At 47.7% G+C, this 21,370-nt stretch overlaps 1 protein-coding gene and 1 pseudogene across 2 annotated transcripts; one reads left to right on the top strand and one right to left on the bottom strand.

Moving 5' to 3' along the window:
• Positions 1-978: 978 nt before the first annotated feature.
• Positions 979-18,978, top strand: TUBB4A (tubulin beta 4A class IVa). Its single transcript, XM_080988236.1, has 4 exons — positions 979-1,138; positions 12,241-12,349; positions 14,175-14,285; positions 17,186-18,978. The coding sequence occupies exons 1-4, from the start codon at positions 1,082-1,084 to the stop codon at positions 18,241-18,243; spliced, it is 1,335 nt and encodes a 444-aa protein (XP_080844362.1). The 5' UTR covers positions 979-1,081; the 3' UTR covers positions 18,244-18,978.
• On the bottom strand, positions 14,718-17,179 carry LOC308466982 (large ribosomal subunit protein eL21 pseudogene; annotated as a pseudogene). Its single transcript has one exon. The product of its transcript is annotated as a large ribosomal subunit protein eL21 pseudogene (transcript).
• Positions 18,979-21,370: the final 2,392 nt, after the last annotated feature.

Genomic DNA, 21,370 nt, shown 5'->3' with positions numbered 1-21,370 from the left:
TATAAAGTAAACAGCACATAAGCGGCACACAGAACACTACCAAACCATTCTATGTTCTAAATCTTATATTAATAATCCAAAAATTGAGAGAGCTATGTACAAGATCTACTACAGAAGCCACAAACAGAAAACTCATTCAAATTGTGTCCAAAAGGAAAATTCAGTCTTTAAAGTTCCTTTAGCCAGGCTCCTGTAGATAATCAACAAAAGTAAGTTTGATCAAACGAAGTGTCGGCGATGTGGCGCTCAAGGGTTAGATATCGACGAGGATAAGTTTGATCAAGCAAAGAGTCGGTGATGTTACACACAAGAGTTAGACAGGGTGCCAGCGTTTGTCACCTGTTTCGCCTATGAAGTGTCTCGGGCTTCTTCAGTAAGTTCTCTCTCACGGTTTTGATATATTTATAAACATTCAACTTCATATGCTAAGTTCTTTCGTGACTTGAGCATTTATGCATTTACTAAGACTGTAATAATAGGCCAGAAGGAGCCTGGGATTCACTTTCTTTCTATCTCTCTTTCCTTCTGTGTGATGTTCTGTAGATAGTATGCTAAGTGTTAAAGCTTGGTCTTCTTATAAGTTGTTGTAAGTTTAAGTTAAGTCTGCAGCAACTGGCTTTCTTATGGACAGTGCCAGTCCTGAATGTATTGGATTTGTGACCATTGCTCTGCTGGATGAAATACAATTGCCTCTGGTCTATTTTGGGGGGGGATCCCGCAACGTGTTTAAGTATTTGCTCTGCTAACTATACGTTGGGAATTCTGCTCTGGATCAGTATTGAGTAGAATTACAGGACGCACCAGGCCAGGACACAGAAGAGGCCAAGCGCTCGGGCGTCTTGGTAACGCGGCCGCAGCCGGGCAGGCTGACAGGCGAGGGAGGCGGGGAGGATCGGCGGCGGCGGAGGCTGCGTCGTCGGGCAGCTTCGGCCCATGCGCAGTGACGGGCGCCTGCCCTTCCCTTCCCCGCCGGGCCCCATTTAAGGCGCGCGAGCGCAGTGGCCAGAGGGAGAGAAGCGCGAAGGAGCGGCGAGACGAGGATCGGAGTCCCTGCGCAGCGTCCAGCCACCGCCACAAGACCATGAGGGAGATCGTGCACCTGCAGGCCGGCCAGTGCGGCAACCAGATCGGGGCCAAGGTTAGGGCACGGGGCAGGGGCACGGGGACCCGGGGGTGGGGGAACTAGGGCCAGGTTCCGATTGCCCCCCCCCCGGCCATGGGGCCTCCTGGCTCTCGGGACGGGCGGACGGACCCCCCGAAAAGGGCGCTCGGACCCTTCGCCCCCTTCCCAGCTGGGCGGAGGCGCATCGGCTGGTCTCCTCTTCCACGATCTCGGCGCCTTTTTCCTGGGCGGCCTGGCGCGCGCCATGCGGGGGGGTGGGGGTAAAGAAAACTTAAATCTGGTGGGGGGTCCTCCAGTTTTCCCTGCCCCCTACCCCGACCCCCGTGGGGAATTGTAGCTTGGCGGCTTCCCGGTGGCGGCTCCTTGCCGGATCGTGCCTGGAGCGCAGGGTGGGAACCCGGGAACGATGACGAAGCGCTTGGCTCCGTGCGCCACGGAGAGAGCGGCTGCCTCGGTTGCGCCCAACCGATCCCCGATTCGCGCGTCTGGCGCTGCCTTTGCGCGCCTTGTTTTCCCGCGCGCGCGCGCGTGTGTGTGTGTGGCGGGGCTGCGGATCTCTGCATTGCGGCCGCCAACATGGCTTCCGCCCTTAGCCGCTTACGAAGGCATCTGGAGGGGGGCGATCTCCTCCGGGATCTTCGCCCCCTTCCTCTCCTGCGCCGCAGACGGATTCCCAGGCGGGGCTCTCCGTCGTCGCTGGTGGAAGGCTAGACACCCCCTTCCCTCCTCCGTGAGATTTTGGCGCAGTCTGGTTAGGTCTGGAGGGAGGGCGAGGCTTGGCCGAGCTTCCCTGCTGCCACCCAGCCGTTGAAGAGAGGTGTCTTTTTTATTTGATCGCTTCATCGATCTCCCTCCTTTCCTCCAAATGATGATCAAGGCGACCTTTTGGCTTCGTCCAGTTTAGTGGGACAGCACTGGGAAGCCTGGAGACGTTTCCCAAAGGAACGCGTGGCACAAGATTCTCCCTCCCTAACATGGATGCAGACGGAACCCGAACATGCTGTATAATGCTGCGTGAGAATGCAGCAGAATCAACATGTGCCAAGCACACTGCGGTGCGGACGCTGTGCAGCAACAGGGGAATGAGAACTGTGTCAGGACTCTGCCTGGTGCAAAGCAGAATCAAACAGAAGGCATTCTGTCCTCCCCCAACAGGGGGAGGGATGTCCAGGGATGGGGAAACTTAGGGCCCCCTGGGTGTTGCTGGACTCTTCACCTCCATCAGTCACGGCCAGCCAGGCCAGTGGTCAGAGGCGATGGTGGTTGTAGTCAAACAACATCTGGATAGCACCAGGTTTCCATGCAGTGTAGGATGGGCACCCTTTGGGTATGCTTATTGGGCTAAATTAGCACACCTAAAATTGCCTGTTCTGTTTGGTTGTTTACTTAGGTCAGTTCCCATGGTGCTTGAGGGGGGATGTTTGTTGATCTGTGTCATGACAACCTCCATTATGGCCAGAAGTATATTGGAATTTATTTATTTTTAATTATTATTTTGGGATTTTTACATACATTATATTATCTCCTTCCAATTTTTAAATTTCCCTTACAATTTTTCCTTCCCCTCCCTTCCCACCCCCATATCCATTGGAAGGGTTCAAACAATTATCCTCAGCCACGGGCATAGCCTCTTTAGTTTCCACCGAATGTCTTTTGTTCCAGTAGTTTCTATCCATTGAAGATAGGAGTTCCATCTGTTCCTTATCATGGTGGACTTGACCTTCCATGTTGTTTCCTGTGACGTTACTGCGACAATGTCTGACTGAATTAGTTCAAACAAATAACTATTCCATGCCTCTACTGTCCATTTTTCTCTATCTTTCCAACCTAAAACTATTGCTGCCTTTCCCGCTAATATCATAGCTTTGAAAGTAAACTGGTCCCCTTTCTCTATAGCCGTTTCCCCAAGTATACCCATTGTCATGAAATCAAAGTCTATTGAAAGCTTCACTTTAAACAGTTCATTAATAACCTTTAGGATTTTATTCCAGAAGAAGTATATTGGAATTAACCATCCCTCGTGTCTTGGCCCGAACTTGGTTGAAAGGAACGCAGTGGGCCCAACTAGTCCCATCATTTAGCATTGGAAGATCTCTGTCGCAACTGCAAATTGCCTTCAACCCCTCTGAATTGATACTGTTAACCTGCACCCACAAACTGCAGGCTTACCAAACCCTCAGAAAGGGATTCCTCCCCACCTTTCTCAGATGGAGAGAGGAAGTAGGTTAGAAATGAAACACACCTTTCCACCCTGACCCTCAGAAGGGCTCCACCCTTGTTAGTGGTAACACAAAGGTTGCCATCAAAAGCAAGAGTTACTTATTTGTGGAGAGGTGGGTGAGCCTTCAGGTTCTCACATGGGAAAGCTGCTGATAGTTCCCTTTCTACAAAGCTTTTATTTACTTTATGAGGAAAATGCATAGGAGGGAGAGTCCTTGCTGCTAAACCAGCTTTCCTTGTAGACTTAATTAAGATACGCTGAGGTCTAACTAAAGCACACACACGCACATACCCCACTCACACACCAAAACAAATCTCACTACAGCCAACCAAAGACAACCAACTACACCCTAGGTCACCCCCAGCCTCTCTCACTGCCAAAGAAATGCCACAAGTGAATAGTAAGAGAACCCACACAGGTGACGCTGACACAAAACCCCACACATAACACTAAGTAGAAGAATTGCCCCTCCCCCTCTTCCCCCCTTTTCTTCCTAACCTAACACTGTATGCAACAGTGTCTCACAACAAATGAAGCTGATCTGTAGAAAGCGCAACTTGAAAAAAGAGACAATGCACGTATTTTTGTAAATTAAGAAATATTTAATAAAAAAGATTTTTTTAAAGAAAACAGGTGGATGGCAGGCAGAAGCTTAAATAACTGAAAGCTGCTTCATGCAAAGTAGTTCTCCACACAGCAAGCTAAAAATTGGGGAGAAGGGCTCTGGCCTTGTCTTCTACAAGGAGAAGCTTTCCATCAGGCACACCCCCACCTGCAGTCAGAAATGGTATGGCCCAGACACCAGTTTATAACTTAAATGAGAGTCAGACCTGAGTCACCATTGCAAAGCTCACTTTTCTTCCATTTGAGAGATTGGCAAGGGAGGGATCAATCTTTGACTCATCCAGAGTTTCTTCACTTGTTAGCCCTCCAGGGGAAGATCGTGCCAGGGCAATTGCTTCTCAGGCCATGTGCCCAGGCCTCTCATCAAGATGGCTATCCCAAGTCCTGGTGACTTTCCTCACTAAGAATGGCTGCAGAACTAGGCTGGCAGCTGTTTTACTGCAATGCCCTTTGAAGATTATGCTGTAGCTCTTCTGACACACACACAAAAATCAGCTTCTCTCCCTCCCTGCCTTAAACATCTGTCTGGTTTTCATGGCTGAACCTGGTGAGGATCTGAAGGCATTAATAACCAGAGCTCAAAGACTTATCTGCTCAGCATGCTGGGATGAACGCAAACATATGCCCATGTAGAATTGATGCATTCTTGGGACAGCAGATTCATCTTGACCTCTAGGCTCAATGCAGCTGTAGCAGCAGTTGCATTGATGTGTCTCCCTACCCCTCTACACACACACACTGTGCTCATTCAGGAGCGATTCTGCACAGAGCCAAGCTGGCTTAAATAGTAGCCTCACCCTTTATGGTAATGAGATCCGGCTTGCTCTCTCCTCACATAACGTACCTCCTGCAGAACAAAGGCAGCAGCTGTGCTCCCAGGCTGGTTTTCAATGTGCAGGGGCATGCTGCTCCAGCAGAAGGCTCCCGGGGAGAAGTCTTGCGTGCTCACCTCTTCCCATTGGGTGGTAACTTTTTTTAAAACAAAAATGGGCTTGGCCTGAAGCACGCAAGATGGGAGGTGGCTGCCTGCTTGAGATGGAAGGCCCCTCTTCATTTTAAGGCACGGCCACATGGAGAAGAAGCTGCCAGCTAGAACTGGCTGTTTGTTTGGGGGACCAAGTGCAGAATGGAAAGCCAGGCGTTCCAGCGCTAATCTGGGAAAGGCATGGCCCTCGTTTATGGCAGCAAAGTTTCAAAGGGCCGTTGCGAGTGCAGGCAGGGTGCTGGAGAATGGGTGTGTTCTCTTTGAACACGTCACTGGAGCCTGTGATTTCCAGCCTTTTCCTGCAGCCTGTCGAAGCCTGTCAGCCATCTTTGCTGTCAGCACACCAGCCTCTTGGGCTAGAAGCCCCCTCGCTCTCTTTGCTGGATTTATGACTGCAGCGCTTGCCTCTCCCTGCTGGTCCGGCTGCTTTCTTGGGTGTGTGTATGTGTGTTTGCACAGAGAGAGGTGGTGTTAAAGCGTGCACCAATGTCTGTGTCCACCCTTGTGGACTCTCCTTCAAGCTCTCCTCCACCCTCGGGCTTTTACAGGCATTGGGTATAAATAGAATCTGCCACTCACAGGGCTGCGGTTCCTGCAGCAGTGTGAGGAAAGCAAAGACTGACAGAGCGACTCCATTTTAGAGCTGTGCACAGTGCTCTGTCTGCAAGGGGGAGGAGGGAGGGGGTATGATATGATTTCAGGCAGTGGGCTCCCTATTTGTATGCTGCTCTGCCGGGGAGATCTACTCTTTTAAGCCTCTCAGACTTAAGTCATGACAGCTTATTCCCAGCACAGGTTTTGCTGCCTAAGGGAAGGGCAAACATGCAGTGGGAGAGATTTTGGGGAGCAAGTGTGAGCCCAGGGGGTTCTGTCCCAAGCTCTTGAGAAGGGAGGAGGTAGTCTTCATAATATTAATACAGTATATCAGGGTGTAAAAAGCACGTTCGTTGTTATTGTTGTTGCAGCAACTGTGTATGGTAGGTCTGCAGAGCTTTCGGTATCTGAAGAAGTGTGCCAAAATGTAGGTATCTGAAGAAGTGTGCCAAAATTGGTATCTGAAGAAGTGTGCATGCACACGAAAGCTCATACCAATAACTAACTTAGTTGGTCTCTAAGGTGTTACTGGAATGAATTTTTTTATTTTGTTTGGTGCATAGAATGAGTGTAGACTTGTTTAAGCCACTTAGTGAAGTCATGGCAAAGAGATTTCCTAGTAGTTCACAGTTCAGTCTTATACCACTGCAATGCTCCCTAGGTTGGGTGGGAGTCAGGAAGGCTGTTTTGAGAGTCACCTGCTCTCTGCAGCTACCATATATCTAAACACCTGTTGTGAACCTGGTGCCAGCACAATTTTGAGACTTCCCTTTACAGTCTGCTTGTCCCTTAAGTCAGGATGGGGGGGAACATGTGGCCCTCCAGATATTGCTGGCCTCCCATCATCCCCAACTACTGGTCGTGCTAACTGGGGCTGATGGGGGTTGAGGCTCCAACAGCATCTGGACGGCCGCAGGTTCCCTTCTCTACCTTGGGTACCCCAGGGCCATGTTGGTCCCGTTATCTCCACCGCCCCATCACTGCATCTAAGAGTGTAGCATGCCAGCATTGGCCAGTTCCCGTCTGCCCCTTTGGTAACCTGGTTTCTACAAATTGCTTGCTGACAGCTGCCACCCTTTGCCCTTTCATGGGAGGCCCAAGAGAATTTTTGGGAAAGAAAGGAGGGTAGCTTCTCTCTCTTTCCGCTGGGCTTTTGCAGAAGGTGGATGCAGCAAGGCTCTGCTTGCAGCTTCTGTGAAATCCTGACGCTAAACACCTCTTCATTTCCCAAGGTCTCTGTGTGCCACAGGACTCAAGGACGGGAGGTGCTGATGGCAACCACAAATAAGCCAAGCCAAAAATTTGTGGGGATAGAAGGGGGGAGGAAAATAGTGAATAGAGATCCCAAAGCTTAGTCTGTTTCCAAAGCAGAACTGAGATGTCAAGTTTAACAGTGGATTTCCTAGGGCTGGTACATCAGTTGATTTCTCTACATAGTTAGTGGCTTAGTAAGAGGACACCATCAAAAAGCACTGCATCAGTGGGGAATGTCTGCTGCAGGAACTCTTTTGAAATGAACCAGCAGTGCTCTTGCACAGCTCCCATTCATTTCATTAGAGCTTGTGCCTCATCAATAGTTTTCAACCTTTGGTGCTGAAATATTTGGATGGACATGAGCAGCAGACTTGAAGAGTGGCAAAGAGCACTCACTCCATCCCTATTGACTTCTGAACCACTTTTGCCTCTGATTAAATCTAGCTGCTCTGGTAGCTAGAGCCTATCAGAGAACCCGTTGCCTGGGAACATGCCACAAAAAGGTGGCCTTAGGTGTGAATTCTTGCCTGACCTTTTACCTGCTCTCCGCCCCGCCCCCCCTCATTTGCCTCCTTGTCGACTGTCTCTTATCAGGTGCATGCTGTGACCCTCATGTGGTGGGTGCCACTGCTGAAGGGCAGCTAGGAATGCTCCTAAATCCTGTATATCTTGGATTTACCTGCCTTCCCCCATTAAAGCAGAATATCTGAGTTTGGGTTGTATTCCCAGTATCAAACTTCTGGGCATCTAGTATACATAATTCCACTATTTCAAAACATACAAGTGTTTTCTTACCTAGCTCCTGAAACAGTGGACAGGTATTTTCCTTGCCTAGTTAGTATTTCCCACTCACCATTCCATCCACCCTACTTTGCTCATTCCAGTTAGGATTTGGAGACAGGATCCATAGTTTCTTGGCAGTGGTCATTCTCCTGGGATTTTCCCCACACTTGTTGGCTGTAGTGCAGCCACAGCATTAAGCTGAGCTAGAGAAGGTCACTGCAGTATTTCTCTGCTGCAAGTTGTCAGGATGTCAACCCACCTTGCTTTGAAACTTGTGGAAGTTTGAAATGTTTTTTGAAATGTTTTTTGTGCACAAACTGATGTCAAGGGAGGGCAGGGGCAATGTTTAATTTCTAAAAGGAAAAGTAGAGAGCCGTGGAAGGATGCCCTGTTCCTTAACGCCGTGTGTGTTGTGGACAGGCCTGTAAAACAGTTCATTATTATGATCGCTGCATTGAAGACTCTTAGGCAGGTCTTCCATGGGCTCGGCAGTGAGGATATCCTTTGAAAAACAACCAGGTTCTGTAGTGAAGTGGTCTGCGACCAGTGCTGAAGTTACTTATAAGCTAAACAAGCTATAGCTAAGGGCCCCACTCTCTTGGGGGACCCCAAAATATTTAAAGGGGGGAAAACACCCTGGATGTTCATTTCCAAAATATAAGATAAAAAACAAATAAAATAAAACCTACATACAGCAATGCACAACGCAGCAACATACAGAGGGACGTGGGTGGTGCTGTGGGTTAAACCACAGAGCCTAGAACTTGCCGATCAGAAGGTCAGCAGTTCGAATCCCCACGACGGGGTGAGCTCCCATTGCTCGGTCCCTGCTCCTGCCAACCTAGGAGTTCGAAAGCACGTCAAAGTGCAAGTAGATAAATAGGTACCCTTCCGGCGGGAAGGTAAACGGTGTTTCCGTGTGCTGCTCTGGTTTGCCAGAAGTGGCTTAGTCATGCTGGCCACATGACCCGGAAGCTGTACGCCGGCTCCCTCAGCCAATAAAGCGAGATGAGTGCCGCAACCCCAGAGTCAGTCACAACTGGACCTAATGGTCAGGGGTCCCTTTACCTTTACTTTATATACAGCAACAGTGTTTTGTGTTGTGTAGGCTCCTATGATGTAAGTAATGGGCCCCGCCTGTTAGCCTGCTCTCTAAAATATCACTGGTTTGCTCATTTCTATATATAGGGTGCCTACATTCTGCATGGACTAGTTGCGTGGCAACATGTGCAAATGACTTTAGATACCTATTAGGTCCATAAATTGCCATATAGCATATATTCAACACAAAAATACAGCGACAATTTGTTGTTGACAAAGGACCGCTGAACATGTAAAGGGCCCCATTACCTTCAGTAGCTTAGGGCCTTATCAAACCTAAATCTGGCCCTGGCTGCGATGTCATTTCTTAAAAGGATTCAGTGCAATAGTAATGGTTTCTCACTTTCTTCTAAGACTGGGGAATGGGGACCTGTGGCTCGCCAGATGTTATCCCCAGCAGTTGACTGGTGGGAATTGTGATCCAAAACTTGAGGGCCATTGGTTCCACATCCCTGCCATGCAACCAACTTAAAATGTGTTAAGGGCGCTAACAGGTCGCACCTATTCCCAGCCTCAAAAATCTTGCAAGCTCAAGCTCATGCTGAGCAGGAAGTGCATGGAGCCAACATGTGCAACCCCTTTTCTAATTGGCTCCTTGGGGGATCACAGCTGACTTGCAAACCTGGGTGGCTCCTCATGACACAATGAATGGGCTTTGTGAAGCGGTTGCGTTGGTACCAGATGGTGGTGACCTGATCCCTCAGTTCAAATGACAACTTGTTGAGTTTCCACAATGGGGTTGCTTCCTTAGTTGCAGTGTTAAATCACAGGTGTGGTTTCTGCAGTCAAATCATGTATCTAAAATATAACACGAGGCTGTGTGTGTGTGTGTGTGTGTGTTGTGTGTTATGTTACTCTGTTGCTATAGTTCATTGTACGTGTTACTTAGCAATACAATGTGTCTGCCTAATGGGAAAAACAAAACACAGAGAGAGAGAGAGACACACGACATTATTGGTGGCCGCTCGCCCATGTTCAGGTCTCTCTCTTTTTATAACATTTTATTAATTTTTCAAAAATAAAACAGTGTCAAACCAAAACAAAATAACTTCCCCCTCGTCCCTTCCTTGGTTCCATTGTTTATCAATGTACTGCATGTCCACTGTAAAGTTACAAACCATTTTATTACTTATTATCCATTCAAAGTTAAATTACAAGTAGTATTAAAACCCTGCCAATGTATTAACCTGAGTACATTGCTTTTGAATATATGCAATAAACTCCTTCCAATCTTCCTTAAATTTGTTATTGTTTCTTCCTCTTAGTTTCATTGTCAATTTTGCCATTTCAGCATATTCCATTAATTTAACTTGCCAGTCTTTAGCTGAGACACATTTCCAATGCTGTGCTAATAATATTTGTACGGCATCAGGTCTCTCTCTCAAGCAGATGCACTTATAGGCAGCTCTGATGCTCCCAACATTCGGTCCAAACACTCAGGGAAGAATGTGGTATACAGGGGAACAGGAAGCTGCCTCATACTTTGTCAGACCATCAGCAGCGCTGATGGACTGTAGTTCTCCAGTGTTTTGGACAGGGCTCTCACCCAGCTATATGCTGGGAGGTGCCAGGAATTGAACCCGGCACCTTCTGCATGCTGTGCTTTGGTCCCTCTCTATAGTCAGGCTGTATCATTTTCAAAATACATATGGGTGGTTGTTTGGAAGTGTTTCCATATCAAGAGTCTCTTGCAGGTAGAAGCCTAACTTGTGAAGGAGACAAACAATTCTAGAAGCATCCTTCTTGGCGTACTAGACTTCTACATGCAAGGATACTTTGTTGGGGGCCCTTCAAAGGAACGCCTTCCCATTCTAGTAGTGCTGCAATCTCATGAGGGCTATACCATACACCTCCCTGCATGACCAGGTGACACAGGAGTGGCTAGGAAAGCTGGTTTGGAAGTGGTGGCAGGCAGCAAAGTTAATTATTGGATGGAAGCCTGTGAAATCTGCCCTGTTCCTTGCTGTTGTCCTCTTCAAGATGTGCTTCCTTTAAGAAAAGCAGCAGCTTTTCCTCTCTGTCACTGAGTGTGCAGTATTCAGGCTTTGGGGAAGTGTTCGGGTGTGTGCTTGGGATCCCATGTGACGCCACAAGTCTGCCCCGCTAGGCCCAACCACCACCCTGAATTGAACATACCTAGTTCCTCACTGCCATCTCCAGCCACCATGTTCCCCTTGGAAAATCCCTCTAAGGAGTGGGATAGGCTGAGAAATGGTGATTGACTCAGGGTCACCCAGTGAGTGTCTGAGCAGACATTTGAAACACGGGGCAAGCAGAATCCAAGGGTGCGCCTTCTAGAACCTCTCCCCAAACCTTCTTGTTCTTTGCAAAGCGGTCTCTGACAGACAAGCTTATGTAGAAAGCATTCCTTGAGAGTAGAACGTAGAATGGCGGACAAAATTAATGGACTACGCAGAACTAGATAAAATGACAGGTTAGGATTTGAAACCTGTGGGACCAGAGATTTGCAGAAGATTGGAAAAAAATATATGAACTATTTGAAGAGCAACTGTAATCAACAAATTACATTAGAAGGACTACAAGAAGTTTTGTAAGGAAAAATATACGAAATATTGCATAATAGAGAAAGAAGAGAGATTAGTTTTGAGATTTAAAGGTAATAGTGAAAGTAAGAAATGTATATTAAGTGATTAGATTGGAAAATTTTCAGATGTGATTGATGGAAGTCCAGAAATATTGTATAAGATGTAAAAGTATGTTTAATTATTTGAAAATGATATGTTAAAAAAATATAAATATAAATAAAAAAGAGAGTAGAACGTTTGGAAACCACCGTGTGCTGAATCGCTTTGTCAGTTTGCTTCTCCCTAAAGCTGAATGTCTTCTGTTGCCCAAGTTCCTTTGGAGGTCAGGGCTTGTTGAATGAAGAGCAACCAATACCCTCAATTGGCTGCTGCTTGAGATAATGGGTAGCAAATCCAATACACGCCAACTGGTGAAATGATCTGAAGTAGGGGGTGGTGCTGATACCTAGCCTACCCTCCTCGGAGGTATCTGAGTTCATTGCTCTCTTGCAATGGATACTACTGGCAGCTAACTGCAGCTGGGACGAAATTCATCCCCTTGCAATGATAGCCTACCTGTGAGACTGATGAGGGGAGGCATTTGTGTGACTGGAGCTGCTTAACTGCTGCAGGAATGGGAAATCTGTGCCTTCAAAATACTGTTGTATCTCAGCTTCCCTCGGCCCCCACTCTTTGGCCCTGCTGGCTGGGGCTGATGGGAGATAAAGTCCAGCAACCTCTGTTGGGCCACAGGTCCCCCTTCTCTGTTCCAGTGCGCAAGGTGGTAAAACCCAAATGTTCCTCCCTGTGTTAGCACAGGGGCCCTGTGCACTGGGAAGAAACCCACTCAGTTCCCACTGAAATGAATGAGAACTAAAAGGTACAGAAGTGTCTTAAAGGCCACCTGAAATCTGCCACTTGCTACTCTGCCTCACAAGAGGCCAGGCTAGACCTGGTTTTCAGAAGGGTTTGGTCAGATGACTCCTTAATGTTGTATCCCCCTTTTCTTACCTTTTTTCACCTGCTACAGTTCTGGGAAGTCATCAGTGATGAGCACGGGATAGATCCCACCGGCACCTACCACGGAGACAGCGACTTGCAGTTGGAGAGGATCAATGTCTACTACAATGAGGCCTCAGGTTTGTTCCTGCAGCACTGCTGTTCCATTTCACAGTTCAGAATTCTTTCCTTGTCTCTTTCCATGCTCCTCCGTGCTGCCCAAGCTCCTCTCTATGATCAGCTACTTTCTCTGCACTCCCTCTTGCCTTTCACAGATCAGGGATGGGGAAATTGTGACCTTCCAGATATTGCTGCATTCCAGGTCTTCTTGGCCCCAGACAGCACAGCCCAGGGTGGGAGTTGTAATCACACAACTGCAGGAGAGTCACAGGTTCCCCATCCTGCCATAGAAAGTGACAGTCCTGACTTTCCCAATTCCTGGCTAACATTTGCTATTTTAAGAGCAGAAGTGCAGTATTCAGAGTGGCATCTCTGTTGTACCCTACTTTGATGGGCCCTATATATGGTTGTGTTCAGTTTGTGTCTAGGCTATAGTCGACAGTTCGAATCCACGCAACGGGGTGAGCTCCCGTTGCTCTGTCCCAGCTCCTGCCAACCTAGCAGTTCGAAAACATGCCAGTGCAAGTAGATAAATAGGTACCACTGCGGTGGGAACGTAAATTGCATTTCCATGTGCCCTGGCTTCCATCACGGTGTCCTGTTGCACCAGCAGCGGTTTAGTCATGCTGGCCACATGACCTGGAAAGTTGTCTGTGGACAAACGTTGGCTCCCTCGACCTGAGAAGCGAGATGAGCACCACAACCCCATAGTCAAGCTTGACTGGACTTAACCGTCCAGGGGTCCTCTACCTTTTTGCCTTTACTAAAATTCAGTTGATGCAGCTCTCTCTCAGATCTGTTGTCTCTTCTAATTAAGCCTTGATCTGCTGTTTTCTCTCTCCCAGCCCCATATGAAAGCACTTTGCTATATTCTATAAGATGACCTCCAGCTAATCCTTTTCTGTTGACGTAGTGGCGCCTGATCTCTCTATCCCTATGTATCCCAAGTGTGGATCATAATAGACTTGAGGGTGGGGACTGAGATGGAAGGTGCCTAGACTGAACTAAATCAGTAAGTCTGGTGTCACCAGCAAATGGGATCTGCTGGCTCGCAGAACAGTCTCCTGGCTTTCTTCATGGGATCAGTCCCTGGCATGGGACTGTGATGAGGAATGAGTGTGGGAATAACAGCCTATGGCAGCTGTCGCCAACTGTTTCTGGAATTGCTGCAAAATCTCTGTAGAAGGGCCTAGCGGTTTTTGTGGGATGGTGGTGGTGGCAACCCTCCCTGCAGAAGTGTCTCAAAAGTACCGTATTTTTTGCTCTATAATACACCCTTTTCCCTCCTAAAAAGTAAGGGGAAATGTGTGTGCGCCTTATGGAGCGAATGCAGGCTGCGCAGCTATCCCAGAAGCCAGAACAGCAAGAGGGATTGCTGCTTTCACTGCGCAGCGATCCCTCTTGCTGTTCCGGCTTCTGAAATTCAGAATATTTTTTTTCTTGTTTTCCTTCTCCAAAAACTAGGGGCATCTTGTGGTCTGGTGTGTCTTATAGAGCGAAAAATACGGTATTTCTTCTCTTTGTTGGCGAACCCAGAGGATGGTTAAGACCTAGAGGCAAGTCTGCTACTGAAGTGAAGCTACCTAGGCCCTGTAAGCTGCCCAAGGAGCTGTCACTGTGAGCTCTTGGGAGTAGACACCGGGAGCCTTGTTAGGTACCACATACCATGGGGAGGTATTGCTGGACTTCAACCCCTACCAGTCCCAGCCAGCCCACTAGTGTGCTCCCATCTTTTGAACTGGGTGATTTGCTCAACATGAGCTGGTCAGATTAAATGCTAGTATATCTGTTGGGAGGGCGGATTCTTAAACACTTCTAAAAGCCTTTTTCCTTCTCTCCCTTCAGGTGGCAAGTATGTGCCCAGAGCTGTCTTGGTCGACCTGGAACCTGGCACCATGGACTCGGTCAGGTCCGGCCCTTTTGGGCAGATATTCAGGCCTGATAACTTTGTCTTTGGTAAGGAACTATTGCGGAGGAGCATCGCTGAGCTGCAGTTGCAAATGTTGCCCAGCCAAGCTAAAGGATGTTGGGGGGGGGGGGAGAGAGAGAGAGCTGTAATTGATCACAGGAGGTCAAACCTGAGGCACTTGAACTGTGATCTGCTGCCCACATAGGCAAACGGGGCTGTAGCTCCATGGCAGAGTGTCTGCTTGGCATTTAGAAAGTCCCTGGCATTTCCAGGTAGACTTAGAGACTTCTGCCTGAAATCCTGAAGACAATTCAGACCTAGAAGGTCCAGTGTTGTGGCAGCTTCGTGTCTTCCAAGGGACATGGTGGGAGTGGAGAAACAATTGTTTGGTAGCTGGGTGATGAAGCAGAAAATAGTGTTGGGCTTGGGTGATCCAGGTTCAAATCTCTGTTCAGCCATGACATTATTTTTTTTCCAAGTCCTCAACATGGTATTTTATTTTGTTCACGTACACTATGCCATAAACTCATATGGAATTGGTTCCAGCAGCTCTGGCTCCTTGACATTGTTTCTCACAAAGCGGGCTTCTCTTGGAGGAGCAGGCTGGCGTTTTAGTCCAAACCAAATTCCCTTTTCCTTTCCTTCTTTTTTTCTTTCTTTCCTTTTCTTTCACATGCTGCAAGAAGCTGTCTCTGCTCTTTGAGTGCTTAATATGCTCAATTCGCACATTAATTCTCTTGGCCAGAATCTTGCCCTTAACTTTCTTGTTCACAATAATGCCCACAGCATGCTGGGTAATGTCATATACCCTTCCTGTCTTGCCACGGTAACATTTGTGGGGCATGTCTTTCTGAATTGTGCCCGTGCCCTTTATGTCTAAAATATCACCCTTCTTATAGATGCGCATGTAGGTAGCGAGAGAGACCACACCATGTTTGTGAAAGGGTCTTGAGAACATGTAACGTGTCCGCCTCTTCTCCTTGGTGTTGGTCATCTTGACTGTTTACTGTAAGATGGCGTCTGAGGCTGAAAGGCCCAAGGGGACCATCTTGAGATCCATCGTATGACCTCCCTTCTAGGAGGGTGGGGTGGGTATACACATGAATTAGTTTCATGTCACGATACCTGGCACCAAATGAAAAAGCCCAAAGTGGCACCAATTCAACCTTTGGGGGGAACTGCTCATGCCCAGGGTGCCTTCTGCTAGCAGGAATAACCTTATTTGCTATGTCCCAAGTTAAAAACGGCAGTTGCTTGATGTAGCATGCATTATGCAAAAGCAATTCTTAATTAAATTGCCCCCATTGTGTGTGTGTGAGAGGGAGAGAGAGGGAGGCCAAGAGAGAGGCCTGGAGGAAAGAGCCAGAATGAGCTAGCAACCGCTTTTGGCTATCTCTGTACTACTTTTTGTTCCACAAGCACAGGCATGTGTGTTCTGAGTGTGCTGATGGAAGCTGCTCCCTCCTTACTTGACACATGCAAAACTTGGAAGTTTGACCTGGTTTACATTGTGGGGAGGAGGAGGAATGTTCCAGAATGGAGAGCTTGCAGCTTGGGGAAGGGTTGGGTTGGGAAACTGGGGAATAGCAACAGCGTTCTATGATGCAGAAAGTCAGCTTTTATTATACCTACCAGCTCCTGTGATGTACAGATGGTCAGATATAATGTAAATCAGTGGGGTAAGGGAGGTTGAAATAGCAACATTTGGGTATGAGGATTATTCGAGGGAAAGGTTCTTTGCAGTTAAAAAAGATTCTTGTGGAGAATAAGGAGATCAATGTTTTGTGCACGAACTCTTATTTGGCTTAGGTCCTAGTTCTGTAAATGTAATTCTAAAGCAGCAGGTTTTTTGGTTTTTTTTAAGGTTCTTACTTTTTGCAAGAGATAATTATTCTTAGCAAAAGCAAATGATAGGAAGCCACGAAGGAGCAGTTAGTCATGCAGGGCACGAAAACACCACACCCTAAGTACAGGAATGTTTTACGTAAGCTCCCTGCAGTTCTCCAAAACATAAGGGCTAGGAACCCACTACTTAAATTATGGTGGAGATTTCTCATCAAAACTAGATCTGTATGCACAAACTGTTACGTAATGTACTTACACAACAGTTATTAGTGGTCCCTGGGAGCTTGGAAAGGATGGCTTTGACACTTTAGACTGCAATCCTGACTCCACTTACCTGGGAGTAAGCTGCATTGAATTCAGTAGGACTATATCTTAGTAGACATGGTAAGGATTGCAACTGTTAAGTTACCTGAATACTACCTTACATTGAGGCTTCAGGTATGTCACCCAAAGGTGACAGGAGTGGTCTGTAATCTTTGGGCCAAGCTGAAATAATGGGAGTGAGAGGTCAGTTCTGAAGTGTTTTTGTTCCCCATGAATGGGGGCACCTCTTTGGGTCATTATTCAGGGGGCAATGTAAAACAAAGAGTCAAATGAATACAGGTAGGTAGCCATGTTGGTCTGATGCAGTTGAAATAAATAAATGAATGAATGAATGTCCAGTAGCACCTCAGAGACCAACTAAGTTTGCTCTGTGTATAAGCTTTCTTGTGCATGCACACTTCTTCAGATACCCTGAAACAGAAGTCACCAGACCCTTATATATAGTGGGAAGGTGGGGTGGGATATTTCTAAGAAGGATAGTAGGAGATGGGTGATTGGCTCAATGGGTATGGTAAACCTGTTGACGACTGATAACGACTGCAGTTAGTCCTACAGGAAAAATCAAGGGATAGTATGCAGATGAGTAAAATAGCTTTAGCATGTGTAATGAGACATGAATCCAATATCTCTATCCAGACCAGATCTCTCCATAGTTTTCAGTTTAGTAATAAGAGTCGAATGGTTTGCCTTCTTAAAAGAGACCATATTGTTCAGAAGAGGCCAGTAACGAGGTGATGACCTTTAACCCCCCACTCCCGACTTTCTCCTTGCTGCTCAGGTCAAAGTGGTGCTGGGAATAACTGGGCCAAAGGCCACTACACGGAAGGAGCTGAGCTGGTGGACTCTGTCCTAGATGTGGTCAGGAAGGAAGCCGAGAGCTGTGACTGTCTCCAGGGGTTCCAGCTCACCCACTCGCTAGGCGGGGGCACCGGATCAGGGATGGGGACCCTCCTGATCAGCAAGATCCGCGAGGAATACCCCGACCGTATCATGAACACCTTCAGCGTGGTGCCATCACCCAAGGTTTCGGACACAGTGGTGGAGCCTTACAACGCCACTCTCTCAGTCCACCAGTTGGTGGAGAACACAGACGAGACCTACTGCATTGACAATGAGGCTCTGTATGACATCTGCTTCCGTACCCTAAAGCTCACCACTCCCACTTACGGAGACCTCAACCACTTGGTGTCCGCCACCATGAGCGGCGTCACCACCTGCCTCCGTTTCCCCGGCCAGCTCAACGCTGACCTCCGCAAGTTGGCCGTCAACATGGTGCCCTTCCCTCGCCTCCATTTCTTCATGCCCGGTTTTGCCCCCCTGACCAGCCGCGGCAGCCAGCAGTACCGGGCCTTGACCGTGCCCGAGCTCACGCAGCAGATGTTTGACGCAAAGAACATGATGGCAGCTTGCGACCCACGCCACGGGCGCTACCTAACGGTTGCGGCCGTCTTCCGTGGCAGGATGTCCATGAAGGAGGTGGACGAGCAGATGCTGAACGTCCAGAATAAGAACAGCAGCTATTTTGTGGAATGGATCCCCAACAACGTCAAGACGGCGGTTTGCGACATCCCGCCCCGCGGCCTCAAGATGGCCGCCACCTTCATCGGCAACAGCACGGCCATCCAAGAGCTCTTCAAGCGCATCTCTGAGCAGTTCACAGCCATGTTCCGCCGCAAGGCTTTCCTCCACTGGTACACAGGCGAGGGCATGGATGAGATGGAGTTCACAGAGGCCGAGAGCAACATGAACGACCTGGTCTCCGAGTACCAGCAGTACCAAGATGCTACTGCTGAAGAAGGGGAGTTTGAAGAGGAGGCAGAAGAAGAAGTAGCATGAAGAGTTCCTCCTTCTCCTTCCCCCATGACTCCTCCTTCTTCCCACCAGTCTTCTGAACCAATGGACCATACTGCTTGCGCTGGCATAGACTTGAGCGTTCTAGGCCAGGGCTGGGGAGCCAACGGCCTTCCAGCTGCTGTTGGACTTCACCTCCCATCTTTCCTGACCATTGGCCATGCCGGCTAGGGTCGATGGGAGTTGCGAGTCCAGCAATGTCTGGCGGGCCGCCGTTTCCCCATCCCTGCTCCAGCCCAACCTAAAGCAATTAAAAGAGTTGTGAATTTAAGTCCTTCCCGCCTACTCATTGCAAATGTTTAAAAGGGAGTGATGGCTGCAGAATTGGTGACGGGGTAGAGGCTTCAGAGTCGTGTTCGGGAATGGCAGTAAGTGGGTAATATGTCTAGCTATAAAGCACTATATTTTCTCAGCTGACCCCCACATCCCTTCTTTCCTCTCTGCCCACCCTCCAAGGCACCTTTCCTGCTGCAATGTCTGTCCTTAGTGTTCTGTGGTCATGTGAGTTTTTTTGTTTTCAGAGATGAGTATGCACTAACTCGTAACTCGCATTGTTTTTTTTCCATCCATGCTGGGCTTAAAGAAAAGATGAATGGAACTCAGGGGGGGTTGGTTTGAGGAGGGTGGGGCTCTGTCCTTTAGGGTGAAATGTAGTCCCCCTTTTGAGTGTTTGCTGTCAAAGCAGTTATGTCTCCATAATAAACTACTGAATAACGATAACGGGCTAATGTGAATTATTGAACAGGTACTGCTGGGGGGCTTCCCCACTCCTAGGACCATCCAGTCAGCCACCAGCAATACAGAGTCATGTGCAAGAATAGAGAAATGGGAGAGGTTGGTGCAGTTCCAACTATGATGCCCGATTGGTTTCAGCCTTGTGGCTTGGAAGCGGCCTTCATTTGTGTTCTTGCAAAAACCTGGAACACTTTGGATGCCAAAATCCCGGAAGGTCATAGAACTGAAGTTGGAAGAGACCCTAAGGATCACCTAGTCAAGCATTAAGTGTCTCCCCCCACCACACACAAGCACCTCTTTCCCAGCTCAGGAGCGCCTGATCCCCATATAAACTGACTTGGACTCTCCATTCGTCATCTGAGACCCTTCTTCATGTGCCGCCTCCACGAGAGGTTTGGAGAGTAGCAGCATGATGTAGGGCCTTTTCTGCAGCGGCTCCCTGATTGTGGAATGCTCTCCCCAGGGAGGTTTGTCTGCTGCCTTCATTGTGTACACCTTTAGGCGCCAGGCAAAAAATGTTCCTCTTCAACCAGGCTAATTTATATTCTACGGCAGGCATAGGCAAACACGGCCCTCCAGATGTTTTTGGAACTACAACTCCCATCATCCCTAGCTAACAGGACCGGTGGTTAGGGATGATGGGACTTGTAGTCCCAAAACATCTGGAGGGCCGAGTTTGCCTATGCCTGTTCTTACGGCCTTTTAAATGTGTTTCTGGGAGTAGAGGGCATTGTTTTGTTTTGGGCTTTGTTTTAACTGTTTGCTTTGTCCTTTTACCCTGTATTTGTTTTCTTGTGAACCTCCCCAAGATCTTCAAATGAAAGGCGGTGTATAAATTTAATAAAGAATGAAAAAATAATTTCCCCTCAAGTCCTTTTGACAGAAATCCACAGAACTGATGAGCTCCATTTCGTGCCACCACTGCTAGGAACCAATAGGACTATGACCTGGTTTTGGGGTGGTTCCATTTCACACGCATGTGGATATGGGGGTTGGAATAGCCTACAGCAAAAGAAGGGTGAGGAAACTCTCAGGGTGTGGGACAAACAGGTTCAGGGGCTACAGGTTCAGTTAGTAGAACAGGCTTCCCTTCCTTGTTTTCACTACCTGTCCAATATGAGTAATTCGTTGGGAGCTCCTAGTTGATGATTACACAGACAATAAGATCCTTACTCTGCATCAATTGCTACTTAGTTGGGTTGCACATTGGAAGAGTACCGCCAATAACTGATTAAGATATCCAGAGCTGTTTGTATCCTGTTGCATTTCCGTGGCAGCGCAAGGGGGAAATTAGCAGGGGGGTGCAGAGTTTGGCCTTCATTTATAAAGCACAGAGAAGTTATTCTTCCAAAGGTGTATTTGAACGTGTGAGGTAAGCACTACCTGTGGGACTCTTTGGGAGCAGTGGCGTAGCGTGGGGGTGCAGGGGGGGCCGGCCGCACCAGGCACATCATCTGGGGGGGGCGCTCGCACTCGCAGTGCTAAAATCAGTGCTAAAATCCACAGGTTAGGGGGCGCAAATTACTTGCCTTGCCCCGGGTGCTGACAACCCACACTACACCACTGTTTGGGAGGCAGAAGAATTGCTCAATGAGACAGCTGGGGAACAGTAGGTAGGAGCCCAAACTCTGTTGCTTCCCTTTAATAGAGGTTAAGCAAGAGAAATTCTAAGCCCTTGGCACACACTCTCATTTGTAGGAACACAGGATGTGGATTGTGTTCCTGGGTGGGGACGACTGTTCCTGGAAGGCAGGGGTCAGCAGTCCACTGTCCCTCAGACCTTTTGGGGGGCCGGACTATATTTTGAAAAAAAGAATGAACAAATTCCTATGCCCCACAAATAACCCAGAGATGCATTTTAAATAAAAGCACACATTCTTCTCATGTAAAAACACGCTGGTTCCCGGACCGTCTGTGGGCTGGATTTAGAAGCCAATTGGACCGGATCCGGCCCCTGGGCCTTAGTTTGCCTACCCATTATGGAATATGCAGAAATGGCAAAACTCACTCGAAAAATAGTCAATCAAGACAACAGACTTTTTAATAAAAGAATGGAAATGGTTTATGGAATATTTACAAATAAACTGCAAACAGATAAGAACACTGGCAGGATTCTTTGTAATAACTTGCAGTTTTATAAGAGTATATATTTAAAGTAGATGAATAAATGAGAAAATAAAGTTAATTCGAATATGCAGAAAGAGGGGGAAGGAAGTAAAGTTTTGAGATTTTAAAATGATTATAAAATTATTGAAATGTATAAAATTGAAAATCTCAATTTTTTTTAAAAAAGGCATTTTAATCTACATTGAACTTGTCCCTATGCTTCTGTCCTACTCTAGTGTGACTAAGAAATGGAGTGGGCTGCTACACAAAA

This window comes from Podarcis pityusensis (assembly GCF_964106645.2).
Source record: "Podarcis pityusensis genome assembly, chromosome: 17".
NCBI classification, from domain to species: Eukaryota; Metazoa; Chordata; class Lepidosauria; order Squamata; family Lacertidae; genus Podarcis; species Podarcis pityusensis.
This window is presented reverse-complemented; position numbering and strand designations above follow the sequence as displayed.

Coding starts and splice junctions, on each gene's coding strand:
- TUBB4A (XM_080988236.1), top strand. CDS start 1,082: ATGAGGGAGATCGTGCACCTGCAGGCCGGCCAGTGCGGCAACCAGATC. Junction 1,139..12,240: donor GCAACCAGATCGGGGCCAAG/GTTAGGGCACGG, acceptor CACCTGCTACAG/TTCTGGGAAGTCATCAGTGA. Junction 14,286..17,185: donor GCCTGATAACTTTGTCTTTG/GTAAGGAACTAT, acceptor CTTGCTGCTCAG/GTCAAAGTGGTGCTGGGAAT.